The 23940-nt window shown below is 36.8% G+C and overlaps 14 protein-coding genes across 14 annotated transcripts; 7 read left to right on the top strand and 7 right to left on the bottom strand.

Annotated features, from left to right (window-relative positions):
* Nucleotides 1-1989: 1989 nt before the first annotated feature.
* Nucleotides 1990-3522, top strand: RHIMIDRAFT_124145 (zf-DHHC-domain-containing protein). The gene is made up of 6 exons (XM_023605447.1): nucleotides 1990-2216; nucleotides 2293-2512; nucleotides 2587-2879; nucleotides 2946-3049; nucleotides 3099-3438; nucleotides 3498-3522. The coding sequence occupies exons 1-5, from the start codon at nucleotides 2085-2087 to the stop codon at nucleotides 3184-3186; spliced, it is 837 nt and encodes a 278-aa protein (XP_023467445.1). The 5' UTR covers nucleotides 1990-2084; the 3' UTR covers nucleotides 3187-3438; nucleotides 3498-3522.
* On the top strand, nucleotides 3245-3987 carry RHIMIDRAFT_236790 (uncharacterized protein; the record flags this gene model as incomplete). Its single annotated transcript, XM_023608635.1, has 3 exons — nucleotides 3245-3331; nucleotides 3389-3438; nucleotides 3498-3987. The coding sequence occupies 3 exons, from the start codon at nucleotides 3245-3247 to the stop codon at nucleotides 3985-3987; spliced, it is 627 nt and encodes a 208-aa protein (XP_023467444.1).
* RHIMIDRAFT_225829 (uncharacterized protein) lies at nucleotides 3746-4472 on the bottom strand. Its single transcript, XM_023607537.1, has 2 exons — nucleotides 4137-4472; nucleotides 3746-4089 (listed from the first exon to the last, which is right to left on the bottom strand). Exons 1-2 carry the CDS (start codon nucleotides 4464-4466, stop codon nucleotides 3976-3978), a joined length of 444 nt encoding a protein of 147 aa, XP_023467443.1. The 5' UTR covers nucleotides 4467-4472; the 3' UTR covers nucleotides 3746-3975.
* A 211-nt stretch (nucleotides 4473-4683) lies between these two features.
* On the bottom strand, nucleotides 4684-5363 carry RHIMIDRAFT_250875 (uncharacterized protein; the record flags this gene model as incomplete). Its single annotated transcript, XM_023610771.1, has 3 exons — nucleotides 4684-5013; nucleotides 5073-5269; nucleotides 5327-5363. 3 exons carry the CDS (start codon nucleotides 5361-5363, stop codon nucleotides 4684-4686), a joined length of 564 nt encoding a protein of 187 aa, XP_023467442.1.
* A 53-nt stretch (nucleotides 5364-5416) lies between these two features.
* On the top strand, nucleotides 5417-7807 carry RHIMIDRAFT_124131 (DNA polymerase alpha, subunit B). The gene is made up of 6 exons (XM_023605446.1): nucleotides 5417-5611; nucleotides 5660-5978; nucleotides 6034-6526; nucleotides 6580-7082; nucleotides 7136-7319; nucleotides 7368-7807. Exons 1-6 carry the CDS (start codon nucleotides 5533-5535, stop codon nucleotides 7500-7502), a joined length of 1713 nt encoding a protein of 570 aa, XP_023467441.1. The 5' UTR covers nucleotides 5417-5532; the 3' UTR covers nucleotides 7503-7807.
* RHIMIDRAFT_236786 (uncharacterized protein) lies at nucleotides 7516-8165 on the bottom strand (the record flags this gene model as incomplete). Its single annotated transcript, XM_023608634.1, has 4 exons — nucleotides 7516-7843; nucleotides 7899-7982; nucleotides 8032-8078; nucleotides 8130-8165. 4 exons carry the CDS (start codon nucleotides 8163-8165, stop codon nucleotides 7516-7518), a joined length of 495 nt encoding a protein of 164 aa, XP_023467440.1.
* Nucleotides 8166-8300: 135 nt separating this feature from the next.
* On the top strand, nucleotides 8301-9528 carry RHIMIDRAFT_280308 (HAD-like protein). The gene is made up of 3 exons (XM_023612896.1): nucleotides 8301-8686; nucleotides 8743-8986; nucleotides 9036-9528. Exons 1-3 carry the CDS (start codon nucleotides 8638-8640, stop codon nucleotides 9391-9393), a joined length of 651 nt encoding a protein of 216 aa, XP_023467439.1. The 5' UTR covers nucleotides 8301-8637; the 3' UTR covers nucleotides 9394-9528.
* Nucleotides 9529-10805: 1277 nt separating this feature from the next.
* On the bottom strand, nucleotides 10806-11249 carry RHIMIDRAFT_287427 (ribosomal protein L14; the record flags this gene model as incomplete). The annotated part of the gene is made up of 2 exons (XM_023613471.1): nucleotides 10806-11101; nucleotides 11150-11249. 2 exons carry the CDS (start codon nucleotides 11247-11249, stop codon nucleotides 10806-10808), a joined length of 396 nt encoding a protein of 131 aa, XP_023467438.1.
* A 745-nt stretch (nucleotides 11250-11994) lies between these two features.
* Nucleotides 11995-14173, bottom strand: RHIMIDRAFT_236782 (uncharacterized protein; the record flags this gene model as incomplete). Its single annotated transcript, XM_023608633.1, has 7 exons — nucleotides 11995-12358; nucleotides 12431-12497; nucleotides 12749-12896; nucleotides 12949-13010; nucleotides 13161-13884; nucleotides 13948-13980; nucleotides 14045-14173. 7 exons carry the CDS (start codon nucleotides 14171-14173, stop codon nucleotides 11995-11997), a joined length of 1527 nt encoding a protein of 508 aa, XP_023467437.1.
* An 843-nt stretch (nucleotides 14174-15016) lies between these two features.
* Nucleotides 15017-15665, top strand: RHIMIDRAFT_280305 (uncharacterized protein; the record flags this gene model as incomplete). The annotated part of the gene is made up of 2 exons (XM_023612895.1): nucleotides 15017-15336; nucleotides 15399-15665. A coding segment is annotated over exon 2 (226 nt), but the record flags the coding sequence as incomplete, so codon positions are not given.
* A 1507-nt stretch (nucleotides 15666-17172) lies between these two features.
* RHIMIDRAFT_200966 (uncharacterized protein) lies at nucleotides 17173-17839 on the top strand (the record flags this gene model as incomplete). The annotated part of the gene is made up of 2 exons (XM_023606497.1): nucleotides 17173-17432; nucleotides 17500-17839. 2 exons carry the CDS (start codon nucleotides 17173-17175, stop codon nucleotides 17837-17839), a joined length of 600 nt encoding a protein of 199 aa, XP_023467435.1.
* On the bottom strand, nucleotides 17831-18674 carry RHIMIDRAFT_287425 (CoaE-domain-containing protein; the record flags this gene model as incomplete). The annotated part of the gene is made up of 3 exons (XM_023613470.1): nucleotides 17831-18149; nucleotides 18212-18575; nucleotides 18638-18674. The coding sequence occupies 3 exons, from the start codon at nucleotides 18672-18674 to the stop codon at nucleotides 17831-17833; spliced, it is 720 nt and encodes a 239-aa protein (XP_023467434.1).
* Nucleotides 18675-18989: 315 nt separating this feature from the next.
* RHIMIDRAFT_236778 (ubiquitin-ubiquitin ligase UFD2) lies at nucleotides 18990-23276 on the top strand (the record flags this gene model as incomplete). The annotated part of the gene is made up of 20 exons (XM_023608632.1): nucleotides 18990-19019; nucleotides 19089-19292; nucleotides 19345-19452; nucleotides 19511-19583; nucleotides 19638-19834; nucleotides 19883-20001; nucleotides 20061-20184; nucleotides 20234-20356; nucleotides 20418-20525; nucleotides 20576-20662; nucleotides 20735-21074; nucleotides 21126-21283; nucleotides 21335-21379; nucleotides 21437-21687; nucleotides 21736-21859; nucleotides 21913-22033; nucleotides 22092-22218; nucleotides 22274-22418; nucleotides 22485-23136; nucleotides 23194-23276. 20 exons carry the CDS (start codon nucleotides 18990-18992, stop codon nucleotides 23274-23276), a joined length of 3219 nt encoding a protein of 1072 aa, XP_023467433.1.
* Nucleotides 23277-23318: 42 nt separating this feature from the next.
* RHIMIDRAFT_250867 (uncharacterized protein) lies at nucleotides 23319-23838 on the bottom strand (the record flags this gene model as incomplete). The annotated part of the gene is made up of 3 exons (XM_023610770.1): nucleotides 23319-23507; nucleotides 23563-23687; nucleotides 23751-23838. 3 exons carry the CDS (start codon nucleotides 23836-23838, stop codon nucleotides 23319-23321), a joined length of 402 nt encoding a protein of 133 aa, XP_023467432.1.
* Between the last annotated feature and the right edge of the window lie 102 nt (nucleotides 23839-23940).

The raw sequence follows: 23940 nt of genomic DNA, 5'->3' as shown, positions 1-23940 counted from the left end.
TGCATGACCAAATAAAGAAAAAAGAGAGAATAAAGAAAAAGTGAGATTTTATACTAAAATATGCCACAGATCAAATTGAGATTACGGTGTGGCAAGGGTCAATAGAAATTACCGCAAAATTCCCTCAGGCACGCCCTGATACTTGTACTACCCCCTTCTTTTTTTCTTCAATGTTCCAATAGCAAAATATGAGCTATTATTGTTATTATCTCAATTTGCCTCTTTATTTTCTGTTTGTCTCTTATGATTAGCCAATCATGTCATCTCATTAATTGGCTCATCCCTCCAACGTTGGAGAATATTTCTATTTACAGCATTTGTGTGTATGTGAATAAAATATGATGCAGGGTCACTCAACTGCTCGACTTAACGGGAAACTAAAGATGGGGTAAAAAAAGAAGATAGACCAAAGTTTTGATATCTTTTATATACTATGCATTGGCTTACGTTATCATAATAGTAACTTTTAACGGTCATTGAGCTTGGCAGTAAAACTTTATGAGAGAAACTGCTTGCTCATATTTTCAAAAAGCAGGGGATTACCAGGCTTCTTTTGCACGTGCATGATTTGTCTATTCATTGTTTGTCCTAATAATAAAATATGACATAACAAATTACGGCTATTTTACAAGTTGACTTTGTCCTTTGTTTTAACAAAGTTTATGTCGATAAACCTCATTTACTCTTTAAGTTATCAAATTGAACTCCTTTATCGTACACTAAAGACACTGCTGATCAGAATCTCAGTTGGGTGTCAATGCTCAACTGGAAGTAGACCATCGTGTCTTAAATTTGCAAAAATGACAAGCTTCGATGTCACTCAAGATACATTTGCTCCCAGTAGTACTATTCACCTATTTTCAAAGGGGAGATTTGCTTAGGGCAGCCATATGTTTGAACTACAGCAATGAAACAGAAAGAACTGCTCAGCTTTACCAAAGTTGACACGAAAAAGTTTTTATATAAACAATATTTTATTATTAAAAAAGTCCTTCTTTAAATAAATGACAGCTATTATTTCATGTATAGCTTAATTACTATACATGAATGTGATCAGGTGTCAATGTATTCTTGTAGGATAAAAAAGGATGCGCCTATATAAAGTAATCAGTAAAAAGAAGCTTTTATGATAATAATAATTATAAGCCATTCAGGGTGTCAAGTTGAATCATTATGTGTTCATGTGAAGAAATTCAACAAAATAAATTTTGCTAAAAACATCATCATGGCTTTATAAATATTGTTTGTTTACTTACCCTTTTGAAACTTGAAGGAATAAAAAAGAAGAGGGCCTGTTATTTATTTAAAAAAAAAAGCTTGTCAAAAATTTTTTTCCATAGTCACGGGCGGATACTCAATAAGGGAGTTTTTTGTCATGCTTGATAAATGAGTCTTTGCTTATAGGGAAACAAGTCGTTTAAAGTAGAGGAGAAAGAAGGGAGAGGAAGAAAGTCTTGTTATTAGTCAAAAGAAAAAAACTCATTTTATTAAAAGAGTTCAAGATGGGTGCAGTCAACAAATAACTACAAGAAAAGAAACTGCTTCGTATTTGTTTGTTTGGCTTCAGCTGCTTTACTTTCCTCCCTTTTCTCTTTTACATCCATAAAAAAAAACATAAATCATATCCAGCTTGCCACAGTCTTTAAGCTTTTTTTTTTCTTTCGTGACGATCGGACCGGACTTGACGTTTGGAAGAGGGGGGTGTCCCTAAGACTCTAGGCAGCTGCATTGCACAAGAAAGGGAGAGAAAGAGAGAGAATATGCAAATTTCTTTTAGGTATATTTCCGCTTTCTTTCCTCTTCTTTTCTTCTTTTGTATTTTTATTTATTTTTTTTTTATGTCGGAAATACTACAAACCTCATCCATTCCACTTCATAATCAACAAGCAATAAAAGCAAAACGATTGACAAAGACACGAAACTATGAAATATATATCGGAAATACTATCTTCTTTTGTGGTGGAAGATTATTGATGAGTAGAGCATTTTGGGCTTTCAGTATATCTATTGTTCTATTATTAGCACCTTCTATCCTATTTTTCATATTTACGTAAGAGACAACATATATACAAGAATAATGCGGGATGATTCATGCTTTAGTTAACAGATGCCCTTGGTTATGGCATAACATGTCACCGGCAGTGCCCATCGTGTTTGCATATCTGTTTGTTCTCGCTCTTGCCTCCATGCTAAAAACCTCGTGGACAGACCCTGGTGTAAGCTAATCTGTACATACATCATACGATACACACACAGGAAAAAAGTAACACCTCTCTCTCTCTCTTTTCATAGATTTTACCTAGAAACCTAGACAAGATAGCACAACCAGAGAATCAATCAAGAGAGGATACCTATGGTTATCCATACTCTTCCATGTCAGACTATAGCATATTGCCTTCACCTAAAGAAGTTATGATCAAGGGCATGCTCGTACGATTAAAATATTGCGAAACATGCTGTATCTATAGACCACCAAGAGCAAGCCATTGTAGACAATGTAATAATTGTGTAGGCAGGTAACAATGAACCCCCCTTATTGTCTTACAGTGAACTGAACGGAAAACATGCTGATTGTATATAAAACAGAAAACGAGGACCATCACTGTATTTGGTTAAATAACTGTGTTGGCAAGAGAAACTACAAGAGCTTCTTTACATTCGTTATTTGTTGCTTCTTGCTTTGCTGTCTTGCTGCTGCATTTTCACTGTACCAGGTCATTTTTACAGCACTAGACATTGGATCATTTCAAATTGCCTTACAAAGGGAACCTATCAGTTTTGCCGTCGCCTTATTCTGCCTTATTTTGCTCCTTCCTGTCTCTTGCCTCACTGGGTATCACTGTTTCCTGGTGATGAGAGGTGTAACGACACACGAGCAGGTAATGAGATAGTCTTTTTCTAATTTGAGAGATGTAGCTCATTGTTGTATTCTTTTACCATTTTAGTTAAGATCAAATCTGGCTGCAAACCCATTTGAAGAACACCCCTTCGATTTTGGCAACCCCTTCTCCAACATGATTCATGTGCTTTGTAGACCTCGAAATAAAAGGTATGTTTATAAATGTCTTAAAAATATACTCATGTTTTTTTTTTTTTAGTTATATTGGAAGACGTAAATTCGTAGAAGAAGTCTATGAGATTGATACGTCAAATTTAAACAATCCCCTTACATCATCACCACACTAATACGAGGTCACACACTCCTCTTTCTCTCCTCTTTTTTTTTTTTTTTATTTCCTTTTTTATGACTCCTTATATTTTACCTATAGAACCTTCAGCTAAAGGGTCGCTACAGACTGAGCTATTAATATTGAATAAACTATTGGATGGTGTACGGATTATTGCATACAGCATCTATTGTGTATATATTTATCTTCTTTATATATAGGACATATTAGAACTCTCGGCGCGTCTTTTGGATTACAATGCAGCTAAAGCGTTTGTGTTATCGCCGTTCAGCCCTATCACACTATACTCACTATTTTACTTTTCTTTAGTAATAACAAACTAGAGACCAGTACTACACCACCCCCATCACAACCGCCAGAAAGACAGGCTGATTTGACAGATAGATTGCTCGAAAAATGTGAGGATTTTGAAACCGTCTGTAATCACATTCAACTTATACTTGAACAAACAAAACAAATACTTGTATTGCAACAACAACAACAAGAAAAACAAAAGCAAACCCAACAACAGCAACAACAACAACAACAACAACAACAACAGCAGCAGCAGCAACAGCAGCAACAACAACAACAACAATCAACAGAAAAATCGAGTAGCCTAGATCAAGAAATGGACTATACCTTACAAAGTGATGACTTTAACACAGCACCTAATAACATGGAGGAAGACGAGGACATGGAAGAGTTATTACAGATACAAAGAGATCGTCTAGACAGACTACGAAAAGTCATCCTCTTGGGCATGGATGCCGATGCAGCTAAGGCTAATTCAGATAATAAAGAAGATTTATTGTTTTGAGAGAACACGTCGTCGTATAAACTGAACAGAAGGAGAAATGAGCTTTTCTGCGACCATAGGTGTCATAGCAGCTGAGGCAGCTAAACGAACAGGAAGTAATGCCTACTGTTGATGAGTTCCCAATGCTTTTACATTTGTTTTTTAATTACCTTGACAATACAATATGTCGTCACAAGATGAATCATGACCTTATTATCAGGTTCAAGTTGCTCATATCCGTAACGCACCCTTACTTTATTAATAAACTTGTTGCCTTCTTCGACAAGAGAACTTGAAAAGGGTATTGCGATGGAAGATGCATCAAGTGCATAGTAGATGACAGGAAAAGGTGCAATGGCAGTGAGTTCATGAAGCACAGCAAATGCTGTCATGTAAGATCCTGGCTTACTCTTGAACTGTTGAGCATATTTTCGATAGCCAGTTAACTGTGTACTATAATGTCTTATAGTAAACAGTGGCTGCTTGACACGATGCAACATTATCTTACAAAAAAAGAAAAAAAAAAAAAAGAAAGAGGGGACGTTTCAACCACACGCACAGATGATAATTGTAATATTTGTAATAGTCGACAAACATCGCCCAAAGGGGGCAGTAAGAGTCTATCAGTTCGTAATGCCTCCCCAAGCTCGGAAAGCAAAAGTTCAGCTGTGCGTTTATTGAAATACTACTGTACATAATGTATAAATGCTTTTTTTTTTAATGGTCTTCAGTTAAAGTATCATAGAAAGTCCTTTTCACAGCTGATTTGTATTCTTCAAACTGTCCTTTAAGATTTTTTAATTCTTCTTGACTTTCAATCAACATTTGTAGTAATTTCTTTTCAAGTTCGGTCGTAGGCTCCACTTTTTCCAAGTCCAACACGTCCTTTTCTTCTTCTTTTTCTTCTTCTTCCTCAAAGTCTTCGTCATCATCAAATGCAAATAATAAGGGATCATCTTCCAGCACAGGCTGTAGATACTGATCATCACTCAAGAACGACTCTTTTTTATCAAATGAAGTATTTGTATAACCAGCATTTTCTTTTACCTAAGTTTCCTTGACATCATCAGTTGATAAATTCAACACGTATTCATGCATACACTTACTTGTTGTCGAATATAGTTGATCAGACGGATGCATTGATAAAAATCCAATTCAAGTCTTTTCCTTGTCTCTTGGAAATCAAATCCGTGTACTGATTTCATATGTTCAAACACTGCTTTTGTTGATGGCAACACGTCTTTGCAGTACAAGCACTGGACTTGCTCTTCTTCTTCTTCATGCCAGTCGTCCCAAGAGTGTTCTATAAACAATTATTTGACTGAGTTGCCGTGTAAAAGAGAGCAACAGGCACACAAACCTTGTGGATCGTATTCTTCATAATGTAAATCGCCCATCTTGTCAAAGTTTAAGAAAGAAGAAAGAAAAAAAAGAGCGGTCACAAACACGCCCCCCTTCTCTTTCTTCATTTGAGCCACACGTCAATATAAATACGCGCCGCGTCCCTTAAAAAAAGATACACACACGCGCGCTTCTCTCTCTCTTTTTTTTTGTTGTGTGTTCAAAATGACTGCTAGATATAGTGAAACAACAATTGCTAATTTGTATGGCCTCAATTCCAGTGATCGTGAAGTTATTCAAGAGAGTAAAGTGCTCTTTGGTTATCATTCTGTCTTTAACTAATCATGTGTAGTTGGCTCCATTTGTCAAATATTCTCCATGACACCAGAGCAAGTTAAATTCAAATGGGAAGCGTTTGCCTTGAATGCCAACATCTCTTTAACACCTTCTGTTGGTTATATAAGATTATTAAAGAATAATCTACAAAGAGAATTTAACAGAACACTTAAAAAGAGACGAACAGGAGGAGTCAGTACGAACGAGCGTATCGTGACAAAGAGAGCAGTCATGCCCGTTGATCTATCAGCATATGGTCTCGACTTTACGACTACACATGATGATCTTGATACGACCACAAATGTATCTACTGTCCAAGACTCAGATATAAAACTGTAAAAAAAAAAAAAAATGTTATAAGAAATGCACATATTGATCTTTTATGTATAGGTCACCAGAAACACATCGATTCTTGAATAGATCCGAACCATATCATCTGGACGGACAACATAATGGACAGCTCGTACGTCGTGGAATCGTAATTGATGATCATCCTCAGATCTCGCTCAAGTATTTGCAAAAGCCGATCGAACCTTACCGCTACATGTTTGAAAAGATCCGCGAAAGGGCCGATGAGTCGAATGATAGGCTTGATTATATGGGAGAGATGTTATCAAGCTATTATCAAAAGACATTTTCAAATCCTGTTCGACAGAATCAAGAAACCATCTTTGCATTCGGTCGTATTTGCTCAGATACAAACGAGGGTAAATTGAACGAGCAATCGGTATTATTAGAGACGTCAAAAGAACTGGGCATGGGCAAAAGAGTCAGATTGGACATTGGACGTTTGCAGGACTATGCCTTGTTTCCTGGTCAGGTTGTGGCTGTACAAGGTATCAATCATCATGGACACTCATTTAAAGTTGAAAGCGTTTATATGGCAAGTATTTTTAATTTTTTTCGACAAATGGGGGTAACTTATGACGTTATTAGCCACCTGTACCTCCAAAGATCGACTCATCTAAATTAGAGTTTGTCAATAACGAAGGAAAGCCTCTCGAAATGATCACAGCGGCCGGACCTTTCACATTAGACGGGGACTTATCCTTTAAGCCCTTGGAGGCACTCGTTCAAAAGTGTATAGAAGACAGACCAGATATTGTATTGTTGATGGGGCCGTTTATACCAGCAACACATCCAATGATTGCCCGTGGAAAGATATCAACATCACCCGAGGATCTTTTTCGACAGCAGATTGAAGTACGACTGAAGAACCTTTTAGATACATGTAGTAATACACAGATATTACTGATGCCACATGCAGACGATATGACACACACCTATCCATTGTTTCCTCAACCTCCTTTCAAGAACTTGCAGCATGATCCACGTATTAAACTGTTGAGCAATCCTTCTAATATCAGTATCAACGGACATGTTTTTTCTATCGCAAATATCGATATATTGTTTCGATTAGCTAGACAAGAAGTATACAAGTAAAATACACTTTTGTACAAGATTATACATATGTATTTACGCTTTTTGATAGATCTTCAGCCCCCGCAGACCGATTTAGTCGACTTTTACTACACTTATTTCAACAGCACACTTATTATCCACTTGTGCCTACTGCAGAAGAAGATAGTATCGACTCATCACGATTGGTCGACATACAGATATCATGGAAACCAGACATTTTGATCATTCCCTCACAGTTTAAACATTTTGTCAAGGTAATAACGATGATAATTAAACGAAATGATGATTCATGAGTATTATAGAATGTGGAACAAGTTGTCTGTATCAATCCTGGACACTTGACAAAGCATCAATCTGCTGGCAGCTATGCACGAGTGATTTTATATCCAACGGATGACATAAATGAACGTGTTCGCGTAGATTTATTCAAGTTGTAAAAAAATATAAACTTTAATAAGCCTTTATCGAACTATTGTTTGTGTCGGTCATTGTGAGATGAATGACGATATCACCCACTGGGTCAATATCGATATGTTGAATTGCTTCCTGTAGTTCATCCATGGTTTGATAGAACCAGTCTACTTGGCTATCGTCCATTCCACCATAAGGCTTTGCATTGGTTAAAATATCCAAGACGTTATTGTTATTTGTGGTATCTGTTACAACATCTGACTTTAACTGTATTTGTTGGAGTAGCTGCTGATATCGATCGACTCGTTCCTGCAGATCTGTTTCTTGAAGTGGGTCTGTTTGTGTGTTTGATATATCAATCAAATTTCTATTGTAAAAAGTAAGAACAAGTGTATGTGTATTTTAGTTGATATTGAACTTACTGTGTGGTCTTGTCAATGACATTGTTCCAAAATTCTTGTTCCTTTTGCACATCGATAGTTTCGCAGGTTTGGTAGTTAACTCGACTATGTTATTTATGAATATATAATCATCATTGTTTGGTTTTTTTTTTACTTGTCATTGGTGAGATGTTCATTAAGCAAAGGAGCATTAATGTCATCCTATAAGCTCAAGTTCAATATACATCGTATATACTAGTATAGCTTTATTACTTCGTCTTGGTCTACTTTGCTACTGCAACAGCCCATATGTTGCTTTACCAAAAATAAATATATAAAATAGAGAAGGAGAAAAAAAAAACAAAAACAAAAAAAGGCAAAATAATGCCGACGAGCAACGTCATATGCAATTTCTTGTAATTTCTGTTGCTCTTTTTTTTTTTGGTTGTTGTCGTTGTCGTTGTCTTTCTTTCTTTCTTTCAACAATGGTATCAACAAGGTATCAGCAGAGACAAGAAAAGAGTAAAAACAAAGAAGAAGAATCCATGTTGGTAGAGGATCCTCCTTTACTGACAATATCACGTTCAAAGGATTCCTTGGAAGAACAAAATGAAGTTGCTGTTAGATTAGACGCCTTTTTAGAACAATTAGACGAGTAATGAATAGATCTATTTGAGAATTACTGTTTTTTGTTTTGTTCAAACTTTTGATTAGTTATGAATGTTCTACTTTGGATGCTCTTGTTGCTCGTTGGCCGTCATTATATAAACGTCTGAAAGGCATGAAACCTCATTTACCTCCTAAAAAGGATGATACACGCCCTACCTTAGGTGAGAACATATTTGAGGGGGAAAAAAAAAGTTCTTTACATTAAATTTCAATACAGTTCTTGACTTGGATGAAACGTTACTACATACCTATCGAGGCGAAGTCGTTTCAAAACAAGTGGACTATGTTATTTATGCACAGGACGGACATAGTTGCTTACTTGCAGGGACCTTAAGACCAGGCGTACTTGATTTCTTAAACTGGGCTGCAAGTTATTTTGAAGTGGTCGTTTGGACTGCAGGAACTGAAGATTATGCAGCCATGGCTCGTAGTTGTCTTGATCCTGAAAACAAGCTTATTACGTAAGATTTGGTTTTAGTATGAATATAAAGACTAAAATCTCGATTATAGACACATGTTAACTAGGAAGTCATGTATTCGAATGAGATCAGCATCAACAAAGGAGGTGCTCTATATCAAAGATCTTTGTGCTCTCGGTCGTGACTTGTCTAAAACCTTCCTCATAGACAACACACCTCATGCTGCAACTTTAAACTTGAGCAATTTGATTCCAATCGAGTCATTTGTAGGCAACAGGTCAGATACTGAATTAATAGAGTTGAAGAAATTTCTGGAAGCAAATCTCGTTCGATTGATAGATAAAAAGCATGACATGAGAATTATCTTACATCGACAGTTTAACTTGAAGCGAAGAATACGTGAACGTATTACTCATTGGAGACGAGAACAGCAATCAAGACAACAATAATCATATAAAATCTTTGTAAATATATCCATTCATTATGCACATAAATAAATAATAGAGTATACATCGCTTTACTAGTCAAAGATGCTACGTTTCAACATTAACAAAAATGCTTACATGCTTTAATGATTGGCCTTGGGACTTATTGATGGTCATAGCGAAGCATAGTTTTACAGGAAATTGTTTCCTGGTGAGCATAAATGGCATATTACCTTCTAGGGTCGACAGAGTAAATCGTGGGATGAGCTCTATTGGAGCATCAGGTTTGTTGGCCAGGCGAACCCTAAGCATATACTGACCAATATGCATTACGATTAGCCTCGTTCCGTTACAAAGGCCTCTTTCTAGGTCAATGTTTCGTAAAAACATGACCGATGCACCGACCTTTAGCTCTAGCTGTGAAAGAGGCAGGCCGGAGGGGCTAAGATTTTGAAGATACGCTGCAGGGATGGTATGCAGGCCATCAGCATCGTTGATATCAGCAGAATCAGTTGACAAAAGCGTAACCTTCTCACCAGGCATCTTTTCGAGCACAGCCACATTGATGGTATCCACCGTATCATTACGACTGGCTAAGATTGCCCTTTCACCAAAGTACACTTGACTGTTCAAATTAGGTCTTCGAATAACTTCATCTCTATATATTCTACTGATGAATTCAGCTAATTGAGTGGTCTGGTGAAGGAAGGAAGGAAGGACGATATTGCCTTGAAGGCTACTGTTGTAGGACATGTCTGCCAAAAATCTTGCAAATGCAGTGTCATTTTCATTCAAAAAACTTGTTAGGCGCGTATTCTGGGTGAGCCTCAAGAGATGAAGCCTTGGCCATAAGAATGATTGTCTAATGGAAGCACTGACGGTGTCAGCCCTGTTACCCCTTCGGACCACTGGTGGGATTTGGGCAAAATGACCACCAAGAACATGTTTTCCTCCAAACAAATACGACTCATCAGGATCATCGCAGATGTCTTGAAAGGTGCGATAAACAGCTTTAAAGCAATACTTGTGCTGCATCGGCACCTCATCCCAAATGATTAGCTTGGCTCGTATAAATATAGTGTTATTAGAATGATGATGTGTTATATAATGTAAGTATATATAAGTATTTTTCGTTTAAATTTATTATATAAAAAATTATGGCAATATGCCGAGATGCTCACAAAGGAGCGATGCCTGCAAACACACATGGTGTGTTGTAGTGAGCAAAAGCTCGTTCCGTCCTTCTCAAGGGGATCGCCAAAGATCTCTCCTTTCTATATTTTATGTTAGACACATATCACCTTTTTATAGAGAGAGAAACTTACCGTTATGCACAAAGAGAAAAAAAAAGAGAAGAAAAAGTTCTCTTTTATAGCTTTATCGGAATACGAAAAATGTAAAAGTGGCTTTTGGACAACATTTTATTTCAATACAATTTATACAATTCTAGGAGCAAGTGAAACAGCCTTCATCCAATTCTTTGTCCTTAGTTCAGCAGCAACAACACCTAATATACGAGTGCCTAAAGGTTCTTTCTTTTGGTTTAATAAAATACAAGCATTATCATCAAAACGAATCGTGCGTCCGTCAGGTCGTGTCATTTCTTTCTTTGTACGAACAACAAGTGCATGTCGAACATCACCTTTCTTTACTTTTTGTGTTGCTGCCTGAGTTCCTACAATACTTGGGTTGATGGGTCTAGCACGTTTGACGACGCACACAATTTCATCTCCTAATGTTGATCATTAGTCTTTTGTTTTTCATTTGTCTTCTTCTTTACCTGCTCTGGCGAAACGTGCACCGTTCATGACTCGAATACATTCTGCAATAATAGCTCCAGAGTTGTCAATGACATTTAATGTTCCCTTTAATCCAATCATCCTTTTTTTACTGTAAACAATTAAAAGAAAACAGTCCTTATTTCTTCTCTCTCACCCAGGGTAAATAATGCACCTACGTATATTCCCCCAGAATTAGATATCGTGACGGCTAATACTTGAAAAATAAAATACATTACCTTTTGTAAGGTACAGGTTGACAAATATTACACACAGATGGAAACTTTCTAATTTCCTTGATCTTGTTGACCTCTTGATAAAGCAGCTGGTTGAAAGCGAATGTTGAAATTGGAACGTATACATTCAACTAGTACACTTCTAATGTTGGTTGCTGTGTTTACATCTCGTTGCCAACATTTATAAAAATACAGATTAGATACTCAATAAGTCAACCCAAGAAATGAAAAACTTACCAGATCATTATTTCCATTCACTGAACACTGATTACACAGCTTCAGCGGATGGAAAATACTGTTTTGACGTACAACTCTACTTTCTGGACATCGACTACTCCAATGAAGAATACGGCCTTCTTCATCAAGACACTTTCTTCTAGACCCATTTTCAGCACCGTTTATTCTTTGTTTTTTTTTGTTATGGTCGAAGGTGTTTAGTTCAGGAGTCACATTGTTCATTCGTCTTTGGCAGTGACAGCATGTGACAGAGGTCCGGAATTCATCCATAGTAAACACAATCGCTTTTTGGGCTATTGCTATTTGAACTTGCTTTACTGGAACAGGGATATTACCCCTGTAGGTACCACGAATACTTGCATCATCATATGCGACTATAGTTCTTCTTGTATCTTCATTTTTCTGCAACTCGTCTTGTTCTCGTATCCAAAGTAGAAGGGATCAAAGTCAGTAAGGCGAAAGAAATTGCCGGTAGGAATCATAAATCTCGAAACTGTATGACCGTTTTGATGTGCCCTTTGAAAGAGAGTATACAGAGTTGGTATTCCACTGAGTGGCACATGTACCATTGAGTGAGTAGTCTGAGGTAGTAAGCTCCATAACTTGATTGGTGCATCTGGAAGCGAAGAAGCTGCTTGCAGCAAGCGATAGCTCAAACGAATAAACTTGAGGGGATGATTAGTAGCATAACCGTAATCGTTGATAGTATTATAAATAATCCCTCGAAATTCAGATTCACTTATTAGACATATTTGATTGTATAATTGATTTAAATTGCCAAAATTTTGTACTTCAATGTTCTCTTCTTACTCTTCTTCAAACACAATTTCATCAAACAGAGTATGATTTATGATTCGTTGACAGCCTTTCTTTTTTGCTAAAAAAGAAAACAAAGTAAATGAATGAGTGTCAGCATGATCACACTAGAGAAACTTTTTATCTAAAGACATAATTGGCAATCTAATTTGCCGTTGCTGTAGCTGTTGTTGTTGTTGAAGAAAGTAACCTTTGAATATACGTATCATCCATAGCTTTGTATTCAAGAAATGCATAGTGACATCTGGAAAACAGGATATTTACAGCATTTAAGTAATCTTATTTTTTTAAAGTTGGAAGAGAGGTACTTACTTTGAACAATAGCGCTTCCGTAAGCGCTTGATAAATTTCTATGTAATAGATCCAAGGTAGGAATTGCATATCTGTAAGTATCGAGCCCTGATTCCCTTCTTGATGCTTCGAAATTGTTAAAATTGTTTAGAATATGTGGGCTAAAATGCTGCGATCAAACGTGTTAGTTTTACCATGACAGATAGTCGTTTTGTACTTACTATAGCTGCATTCAAATTGTTAGGGCCAAGTGCTACTTTTCTATACAGATGATTCCAGAATGCTTCATTGGTTATTTTTGGTTAGCCTTGAGTTTGAAGGTTAAAATCAACCAAGCGAATTTGTTGAGTAATTACTTCGGATTGTTGAAATAATCGAGCAAGTTGATTTTCCATTGAATTTATTCTTCTTATTAGTATATCCATGTTCATACATTCTCTTGCTGCTTCATTGGTGTTCAAAGTACTCTGGCTTTGTTGCTCGATTGGTTGCACTATTCTTAATTGATTTTCTGCTGCTGTAATTCGTTCGCGTGTCACCGTCAATATTTGTATTTGTTCCAAACGCGCTTCTTCAGTTAAATCATTTTGCCTTAATACATTTTGCACTGTTGGTAAAGTTTGGAGAATGATTTGATGTAATTCACGAAGATTTGCTATCACACGTAGATTTTGAATAATTTGTCTTTCTAATGGGTTCAGTCGTTCAAGGCGCTCTGGTAACTGATTTTGCAAGTCTAATTTCCACTGTCTGATCCTCAGCAAAATGTTTGCTACTGTTCTCCTGACTAATGTAATTATTGGTTCAATGTTTCCATTGATTTCAATCAGACGGTTATGCAGTATTTGTATGTTTTCGATGTCCTGATTTGCTATTTCTTGGTGATGTGTAGTAGTCATGATTTCATTGACGACAGTATTTAGTTGTTCAAAGTTTTTCTGCAATTGCATTAATTGATCCATCAAAAGAGTAGATTCATTTTGCCAAGGGAGATCTTGCAATCCGTCTTGGGCATCATTTATGTCGTTAAACATTTGCTGTAGATCAAGCAATTCATCTTGTAATTCTTGTGCAAGCCGTAAATCATGGTTGAGTTGCCGTAATCTCCGTTGTATATCACCCAAATTTCTCGTATAGGTAGCTACAAGTTCAACTTGCTGAGTGTTGAGATATCAAATTATGATTAAAAGTGCAAATTTGATTGCATCCCGTCGAAGAACAGAGAACTCTTCAGATATCAATCGGAAATAACTCTAATGCGTGCATACAAATAAATTTAGTATTAGATATTGTTGTAAGTCAATTTAACAAACATACCTTGTAAGGAGTGAATTCTCGTCTGAGAAGAGGGCCGAGTTTGCATTTTCTAATGTAATACGAGGCCCGAGCCTCTGGAGGTAAAGATGGAGCTAAAGATGGTGATGGAGGAGGAGAAGGATCAGGCATCTTTTTCTTGTTGTTGTCGAAGGACCGACTTCTGATATAGCCTTTCGTTTTCTTGTAACTCGCGTAAATTTATCTTACTAGGTCAATGTATATCAACTCTTACTCTGAGGTTCCCGAAAAAATTACTGTACCCATCTCTGAGTGGAGAAAAAATGTTGATGATAGCTTGGCAAAGTATGGTGTTCAGTGGGTTAGCCCACATTATATTAAAGAGCCTGTCGAGAGAACCGACAAGGAAAGCAGCTCTGGGCCTAACAAGCGTAGAAAACGAACAGTACCCTATGTTTGGTATACAGAGTTTAAGTGCCATAGATTTGGTACTTGCCGTGATAAGGTCGCCTTAGGCGTTCGAGTAAAGGGCAGCTCTAAATTTTGTCACTTTGAGAAACTTGAATGTCCGCAACTAAAAAATAATTTTATTAGTCTTTTCAAAAAGCAAGGTCGCATTTTTGCAATTTTTATAATACAATTTATACGAAAAAGCGACAAGTCAGCGCGATATCTCTTTCTAGAAGTAGTGTATTTCGTTTAAAGAGATCGCATTCCAACGCGACAGAAATTTGTGCAGCTTTATGAAGTAACACGCCTAGCGATACGTAAGCACGCAGAATTAATAACAAAATATTTTCCTTCCCATTCCTTCTACAGCAATCGTAAAGCTGATAATAAGTTACTTGCAAGTAATGAGTCTATAGTCTTATCCAAATACCTTAATGTAGTTACAGAACATAAAAAAGCACGTTCTAGTATAAAATGAAATGCATTTCTAGAAGGAAGCTGGATCTCTCGCCTTTGTAAGTTGTACATCACGGCCTTGTATCGCTGTTCCCTCGCTGCACGGGTATCTCATTTAATCAAAAACTATTCGGGGGACATTATCTTTGCATATGTCTGGGGATAGTAACTACTTGACAGGCATCATCTCTGCATATGTCTGGAGCAGTGGCGATTTCAGGTTAAATGAGTGAATGCCAGAACTTCTAGAAATAAAGACTACTAATTACTGGCCTATGTAGGACTTCAAGAACTCACTCTTAGATTCGCCATATCATGCAGGCCAGATCTGTGTTGCTCTTTTCTATCTGGTTGGTGGTTAAGCCAATAGCATCAACAACCATCGAAAACTATACTGGTATGCAATAGTCTCTGCTTTATCATTAGTGGTATGATCTTTTATACAAAATTCATTTCTTGAATATGGTCTCATGTATTTGTGTTTTAATAGAGAATAGTAATTCAAAACTTTGAAATAATCAAGCTGATGATTGATATTGCCAAAGAGGACGATTTGATTTTCCTTTCTTCTACCTTGACTCCTAATACAACTTATCGAGAAGATTCACCATTGTCGGTAAGCTCATGTTCGATATTATCACTGTCATCTCAAAATTGGGAAACCGAGGAGAGAAAAATCAGAATACTGCAAAAAATTGATGCTGCTATTACTGATTTTACTGAAAACAATGAATATGTATCTTATTCTTTGATGTAGTATACGAATTTATGAAGTATCATCATAATTACACGAGAGCTAAGTGATCTTGGTTGTTCCCACCCTCCTCTCCCTGTTTTCTTCTCGGTTTGTCTCTTTGTTTGTTATATTCTCACTCAAGAAGATAAAGGATCAAAAAAAAAAAGCTCTTTATATTACTGTATTTTATTTTACGTTGTACAATTCGAACTAATAAAGAAAAGAATGATTACAACAACAACCAAGATCACAAAGCTCGAAGTGTAATTGGCAGGATATTGTTTATCTTCAGAATTAACAAACTTTTGCATAATTTTTTTTAATTTTATCGAGTAAACGCTGTTATACACTGTTATATTTTTATTGTTCAACCTATTAAATACTTAGTATAATTAATTTTTTTTCTCAGTTTGTCCACAAAAATGCTTGTTATTTTCTATAATGTATTCAACAAACTGCTTTCGTTGCTCCTTGGTACGTATCCTCAGAAGTTTCGAGCTGTTATCCTAGGCTGGATACGAGTGACTGTAAACTCCAGCTTTCAGTTACATGGTGGTAAGCTGTGGATTCATTGACTGATAAGCCATTGAAAGAAACATAAAGCCGCCAATCATTTCCGGATTACAACTGAAGAAAATAGATTGGGCCACGCAGCAATTTGGAAAGTTTTATTTTTAATATGTGCTGTATTAATCAGGTGTCCCTTTGACAGAACGATAACGGATGTCGTATCCAACTTTCACAGTCTTCTTCTCTGATATATACCGATGCATTGCGAATGCGTTCGCTGGCCTTCGTGTTTTGTCTGACTGAGGCAGGATCATTGTTTACAACATTTTTTAACGGACCGGAACTCCTCGATTGGATTTAAAAATGGAGAATATGGTGGTAAAAAGAAAAGTTGATATCCTCGTTGTTCAACCCAATCTCGAACAAGGCTAGCCTTGTGAGCGGATGCGTTATTAACATCAAGTACTTGTAATTCATACCAACTGCATCAATTTTAGTGAGAACTTGCTCTATGAATTCTAGAAAGTCGTTACTAGTTGTACCTTTTCTTTTTACAGCTGGCGTATCATCAGTTCGTTTCCGCTTTCCTGCTGCTGCTGTAGTAATAACCTCCTTTCTTGAAGAGTATGACAACTACGCGCTTATCAAGTTCATGAATATTATGCTTGATATCATGGATCTTAATGGAGATCTAAAAGGGAGCTATTTGGTGTACCTACTTTGCATAAATCAATTTTGAAGTTATAAAATAAATATCATTTTTAGGTCAATTTGATTTAACTTATTGCGATATTTCTCTTACTTTAAAAGGACAAAACTTCTTTGACATGAAGGGATAATCATTTTCGGCTTATTGTCATTCATTTTTTGTAAAGTGATATTTATTTTTTAGTTGCAGACATTCACTGTAAAATAAACGCGTGCTTTAAAATGCTGGGACATAAATCGCAAAGAATAGTCACACAGCTGTCACTTTTGCCTCCTTTTTTTTGTTTTTGTTTTTGTTTTTTCTTTTTCTATGCCTAAATTCAGTCTTATTGTTGCAGCTACCGAAGAACTTGGAATTGGGTATTTGAATAACTTGCCATGGCGTCTTCCCAAAGACATGGCATTTTTTAAGCAAGTGACAACAAAGATACCCAAGAGTGTAGTAAACAAAGAGAATGTTCAAAATGCAGTCATCATGGGACGTGTCACTTGGGAATCTATTCCATCCAAATTTCGTCCTTTGGAAAATCGATTGAACATTGTGATATCAAGAAATCCTTCCTATGATCTGTAAAGGAAAAAAAAATAACGCATCAAGAAAATACGTCCTTTCTCTACTTATACGTATATATTATAGACAACTGGCCAATGATAATCAAAATGTCATTCTAGTCAGTTCCTTTGAGGAGGCATTGGAGAGAATTGACGAAACCAAGAATCCACGCGTGTTTGTGATTGGAGGGGCACAAATGTATAGGATGGCTATCCACAACCCAGAATGCGATAGCATTATACTGACAAGAATCAAAACTCAAGTGAACTGCGATACATTCTTCCCAGAGATTAACATAAAGAACTATCGCTTAGCAGAACATAAAGAACTAGAAGAGTATGTTGAAGGAACTGTGCCTGAGGGTGTTCAAGATCATAAAGACATGAAATATGAATTCACGTTTTATAAAAGAAGATCATTTTAAAGTAGCAATCACATCGCCTACAGAACGTAATAAATAAGGCACAAACTGTGTAAAGAAATAGAGTGTGATAGTAACCGCGAGAGGAGGTCCAGCATATTCCAATAACCAAGTCAATGTAGAGGGTCGAACCTTGTTTACCATATTTTTTACTTGTATCTCAAGCTGCTTTAAATCTGTCGAGTTATCAATCACAATATCTGCCTTTTCTACCTTTTCTGACATGGGCATCTGTGCCTTGATACGCTGCATAGCTTGTTCATCTGTTATGTTGTCTCTTTTTTTTAATCGTTGCAGTTGCAAATTATCTGAGCTATAATATATGAGAGAGAGATTAGTATATGTGTATACCTTTTATATAAGATATATATGTACCAGTATACAACCACTGTATAACTCATAAATTTATCCAGCTTGCTTTCAATCAGTAAAGGCACATCAAATACCACAAGGTCTGCACCTCTTAGCCAATATTTAAACGCTTGTTTTAGCATTTCTAATCGGACATAAGGATGTGTACATTTGTTTAATATCTTGCGTTTTTCAGGATCTTGAAAGATGATTTGGCCCAGTTTGGGTCGATCAATACGACCATCACTCAAAAAAACTTGATCTCCAAAATGCTGACGAATGAGTGTATTTGACTTTGTTCCAGGTTCAACGACGTCTCGTGCAATCTTGTCTGCATCAATAATGGGTATACCTTGTTCTGCTAATAGTCGAGAGACGGTTGACTTGCCTGTATTCACTCTGTTAGTTAACCTCCATCTATATATGTATATAATATATATATATATATACCTGTGGATATTCCGCCTGTTAAGCCTACAAGTTTCATTTTAAAGAACCAAAAAAAAAGAAAGAAAGAAAAAGAAAAGAGATATGCATTCATTGTACAACCACGTATTGGCGCGTGATAGCCATTGAAACTGACTGTCTAATAAGACTATATCATTATAAACAGAGCAGCATGTTTAATCAATCTTTGATATTAACGATAAACCCTTTGCTTGGGAAACTAATTTTCACCTCATATAGTGTACTTCAATAACCACGCAGTAATAATAACTGTACATCAAAGTGACGCGTCCTCTATACTCCGACTATATAATGCGTTTCTTTTTCTTTTTTCTCTTCTTTTTTTTCAATAATAATGAGTGAAAATACGTCTGAAGTCGATCAAGTACAGTTGAATAAAGAGTCGATGAAAAGAAAGAAACGACAATGATACTTACTTTTTACATTTTCTCAGATTCGACTTAAGCGTTTAGCAAAGCTTCAACAGCAACAGCAACAACAACAGCAACAACAGCAGCAACAGCAACAGCAACAACCACTCAAGGCAACTTCATCCTTAAACAAGCCTGTCTTGCCAACTTTAGAAGAAACTACACCTATTAAAAAGCCTACTCCTAAAAAAACAGTTATTTCACCTACATCCATCACAAAAGTCGAGGTAAGGGAAATCTACCATTTGTGTTGCAGTAGTGACTCATTGATTACTATAGAAACCAACATCATCTGTAAATACAACAACAGCCCCAGCCAAACCAGCCAAAAGCTTTGAAGACTGGCAAAATGATGTAATTGCTCGAATATTGCAAGTGACATTGAAGGTTCGATTGTCAAATAGAGAAAAACCAGCACACAAGTGAATTAATCTTGTATATATAGCCTGAGTCTATGTATCAGCAAGGGAAATGTGTTTATTTACGTGGACTGGTAGAAGAGTTGATAGAAGAACAAGGTCAGTGTTTTGTATGGTTGTATATTACGCACATAACCTGATATCCAAAAATAGAACCTCATCCAGATAAATTATCTCAAAAGCACTTAGACCGCATTATCGTGGCCAGACTATCTTTGGATCCTAATGAACTTCACGAAGAGCTCCCAAAGGATATTACAGATACTCTAAACATCACACACTTTGACTATCTTTTAAACTGTTGGAAACAAGCTTATGACATTCGCAAAAATACACTGATCCGAAGCAAGGTAATGTTTATTTTTCTGGATGTGTCGATATTAACAATAGATTACTAGGGCTTAGAAAAGGCCGTATTAGATCAGAGATTAAGTGTCTTAGATAGTGTACGACAACTTGTTATATCCTATTCTGGACTTGTTATTCAAATGCCAGATATGTTTCCTCAAATACAAAGGTAATTTCTGAATGAACATTTGGTATAACGTGAGCTAAATATCTCTCTTTAAACTGTAGTCATAACCTTGGTCCTGCTCAGCTTATACCTAGAATTAAAGCTGGACTAGATACAGCTGACGGTTTGCCTTCAGAATATATTAATGAGTTAGCAGTACGGTTCAAGGAAGATGGCCTTGATTTGGTAAGTCAGCCAACAAAAACAGAAAAAGCCAGTGTTGACCTGAAACTAGATTCTTGGACCCGCCTTGACTAGCATTTCCACTGAAATAGGCCGATGCACCATCATTGACAATTATAAAACTTTGATCCAAGCAATAACTTGTTTAAGCGAAAATAAGATCATTGCCACCATGGTAAGATCAAAGATAACCATGTAAAAAGTATTTACTTACATTCGAAGGGGGGCAAGAATAGATTACTTGTTTACCCGAGTTCAAACCTGAAAATGTCACGGCAAAAAACATTGAAGATCTTTCGCTCCTCGGCCCTTACTTTAAACTGAGCGCATATCCTGATCCAACAGTAAACGTAACAATGTTGATTGATATCTCGTTCACTTATCCTTTTCTTAGAACAAAGTAGCCGAGACTTATTTTCAGAATGCAGAAAATAGAAACTCAGCGGACTTAGAATCATGCAAAAACGGCCTTCGCGGCAGTGTATTGAACATTCAGGCAAGTCTCTCTTCTTTTTTTTTTTTTTTGGTAAAGGCATGGCTCACACCATTATAGAAAATCTTGTTTAATGTATGCAACTCTATCGTGAGAGCAAATCCTGAAGCAAGAGACAGACTCTTGGATTATTTTAGCTATGCTATTCAGCTCAATGAAAAGAGGGCTCAGATGCAAGTGGACCCTCAAACGGTTGCATCAGACGGATTTATGCACAACATCACGGGCGTTCTCCTGATGTTTTCTGATCCATTTTTGGACGTGAGAGCATCAAAGATCGACAAGATTGACTCTACTTATTTCCGCACAAGCAAGCGAATAAATGTAGCCGAAGATACTAAAATCAATGCTACAAAGGAACAGTCTGATGCTTACTATGGAGAACAACAAGAGCTGAAAAGTATAGGAATAGGTTAATGAGGATAGGCTGGTATTAACCTTACTGATATAGATCACAACTTTATTACCGAATGCTTCTTTTTAACGCTTGCCTTTATGCACTATGGACCTATTCGTGCCATAGTGAACTATGGTGAATTTATTCGAGAGTTTGGAGAGATTAAGAAGCAGGCAGAAAGAGCTCAACAGGAGGCCTTACGCGCAGCTAATGTATGTGTATATAATATAATTTGTTCAACGAAGCTAAGCATATCTTTGTAGACTCCTCAGGCAATGCTGGCAGATTTCGTTTCTAAAAGAATGAAGGTAAACATATATAAATTGTCGTATCTCTTTCGGGACGCTTGACATATGTGCTTATAGGCAAAACTGGAGCAAATGACGGCTTATCGCTTAGGTTATGAAACCATGATCTTGGACCCTTCCTTCCTCGCTGAAACCATCAGATTTTATGACTTGGTGATGGCATGGTTGATTCGTATAGTTGATCCTAAGCATAAACATCCCTGGGAAACTGTCCATTTGCCTCTACCAGAACAAGTGCCCGAAAACTTTGCTATGCTCCCAGAATGGATTATTGAAGACATTGTTGAACTTTATATCTTTATCGGAAAGTAAGTTGTTCTATATAAAAAAAGCGTCATCTAAACCAATTTATCTAGGCATGGTTATGAAACGCAGGTTATGCATCAATGCCCTCACGATCAGTTGGCTGCATTCATCCTTACTTTTCTAAGAAATACGAAGTATGTCAAAAACCCATACTTGAAAGCTAAGCTAGTGGAGGTAAATGCGTAATAACACAGAATAAGCAATACAATACTCATTGTTCACATTAGGTTCTATTCTTCTTCACCTTCCCTATTGCCCGTGGGATCCCTGGCGAACTAGAAGCCATATTAAACTCTCATCCATTGTCTCTAGAGCACCTTGTACCCTCTCTGATGAACTTTTATGTCGGTAAGTATCTTAAAAAAACAACAACAACATTCTTCTTTGTTCACCTCTTCAATTACAGAGGTGGAGCAGACTGGGGCTAGTTCACAGTTTTATGACAAATTCAACATTCGTTATAATATCAGTCATATCATGAAGACTCTCTGGAATCACCCAGCCCATCGCGCAAAATTGAGAGAGGCAAGCAAGTAAGCAGGGACAAACATCAGTTCATGAGCTTTACGACTCAACTCTTTTATCTAGAAATTCAGATACATTTACACGTTTTGTCAATATGTTGATGAGCGATGTGACGTATCTTATGGACGAAAGTCTAAGCAAACTAGCAGAGATTCATCAGATTCAAACAGAGATGAGTAACCAAGCCGCTTGGGAAGCACAGACACCTGTAAGACATTTTGAACATGAGTGTACATTCATATGTTGACTATTCATCTTTTTTTTGAAAATTTAGCAATATCGTCAAGAACGCGAAGGCAATCTTAGATCACTTGAAAGACAAGCACAATCCTATGTTGCCTTGGGTAACGAGACGGTGCATATGCTTAATTATATGACAGCCGAAGTTGTTCAGCCCTTCTTAGTCAATGAGATCGTTGACCGTTTGGCAGCCATGTTGGACTATAACCTCGTTCAGTTAGTAGGACCCAAATGCACTGAGCTAAAGGTCAAGAACCCGGAAAGATATCACTTCAATCCACGTAAACTGCTGTCAGAGATCATCGACATTTACCTTCACCTAAACACGGACATTTTTGTCGAAGCCGTCGCACGAGATGGTCGGTCTTACAAGAAGGAGTATTTCTCTAGAGCAGCATCCATCTTACAGAAGCACGGTTTAAAGCCCTTGGATGACATTCATGCGCTTGAGCAGTTTGTCAACCGAGTAGAACGAGCTGTACAGACTGGAGTTGAGGAAGAAGAAGAAATGGGCGAAGTCCCTGACGAGTTTTTGGATCCTATTTTCTTTACTTTAATGGAAGATCCTGTCTTACTGCCTACATCCAACGTGATTGTCGATCGTAGTACTATTCGTGCTCATCTGCTCGGCGATACCCGTGATCCTTTCAACCGTATGCCATTGTCGATGGATATGGTCCAACCAGGTAATTTATTTATAATACAAGTTATTGCTCAATATGCTGATTTTTGTTTTGTTATAGCAACTGAGTTAAAGGAAAAAATTGCTTCTTGGAAAGGCGAGCAAAAGAGTAAAAGAGGAGAAAAAATGGACACAAGCGCATAATGTTGAATATACATAAATTGTCTGAATATTTTTTTTTTTTCTTTATTCGTCGTCACTGTCTTCTTTACTGCTGTCAGAATCGCTATCTGAGTCGTCTTTATTTAAAACTTGAATTGTTGGCTTTTTATCACATCCAGTATCAGTTGGTAATTTTATTGATTCCTCTTGTTCTTCTTCGTTATCAGATCCATCGTCTTTATTCGTCAAATCATAGACTCCTAAGCCCAGATTCTGCAGACATGGTTAGTCTAAAGGGCTGTGTTTATTAAGCAAAAAAAATACAAACCATTTCTATATATTGTTCTTCGTCTTCGTTGACATTTTCAATATTTAGTTCTGAGGTGTCTTTTGTCAGTAACTGCTGGTTTGCTTGTTGGATCTGTGGTAGAAAAGCTTGTACTCTTGATAAAACTATAGAGAGATCTGAGTTACCAAAAAATCTTTTTCTCTTTTTTTTTTTTTTTTTAACTTTACCATCAAGAGTCGAAGAAGGGTTTGTTGATCCATTAGAATTATTGTCGTTGTTCAACATGTCGAAAAGATTTAAAGGTTGCTTTGACATTTTTAAAGAAAAGAAAAAAAAAATAATAAAGAGGGCATAAAATCAGGACTGTCTATGACGGAATTAATATTAAACAAGTTGCTTTAAAACATCAAAACATGC

The sequence above is a fragment of the Rhizopus microsporus genome (assembly GCF_002708625.1).
Source record: "Rhizopus microsporus ATCC 52813 unplaced genomic scaffold scaffold_6, whole genome shotgun sequence".
In the NCBI taxonomy this organism is placed as follows: Eukaryota; Fungi; Mucoromycota; class Mucoromycetes; order Mucorales; family Rhizopodaceae; genus Rhizopus; species Rhizopus microsporus.
This window is presented reverse-complemented; position numbering and strand designations above follow the sequence as displayed.

Coding starts and splice junctions, on each gene's coding strand:
- RHIMIDRAFT_124145 (XM_023605447.1), top strand. CDS start 2,085: ATGATTCATGCTTTAGTTAACAGATGCCCTTGGTTATGGCATAACATG. Junction 2,217..2,292: donor CCTCGTGGACAGACCCTGGT/GTAAGCTAATCT, acceptor CTCTTTTCATAG/ATTTTACCTAGAAACCTAGA. Junction 2,513..2,586: donor ACAATGTAATAATTGTGTAG/GCAGGTAACAAT, acceptor TATATAAAACAG/AAAACGAGGACCATCACTGT.
- RHIMIDRAFT_225829 (XM_023607537.1), bottom strand. CDS start 4,466: ATGTTGCATCGTGTCAAGCAGCCACTGTTTACTATAAGACATTATAGT. Junction 4,090..4,136: donor CGACATATTGTATTGTCAAG/GTAATTAAAAAA, acceptor CATCAACAGTAG/GCATTACTTCCTGTTCGTTT.
- RHIMIDRAFT_124131 (XM_023605446.1), top strand. CDS start 5,533: ATGACTGCTAGATATAGTGAAACAACAATTGCTAATTTGTATGGCCTC. Junction 7,083..7,135: donor GCTAGACAAGAAGTATACAA/GTAAAATACACT, acceptor GCTTTTTGATAG/ATCTTCAGCCCCCGCAGACC. Junction 7,320..7,367: donor AGTTTAAACATTTTGTCAAG/GTAATAACGATG, acceptor TGAGTATTATAG/AATGTGGAACAAGTTGTCTG.
- RHIMIDRAFT_280308 (XM_023612896.1), top strand. CDS start 8,638: ATGAAACCTCATTTACCTCCTAAAAAGGATGATACACGCCCTACCTTA. Junction 8,687..8,742: donor TGATACACGCCCTACCTTAG/GTGAGAACATAT, acceptor ATTTCAATACAG/TTCTTGACTTGGATGAAACG. Junction 8,987..9,035: donor CCTGAAAACAAGCTTATTAC/GTAAGATTTGGT, acceptor TCTCGATTATAG/ACACATGTTAACTAGGAAGT.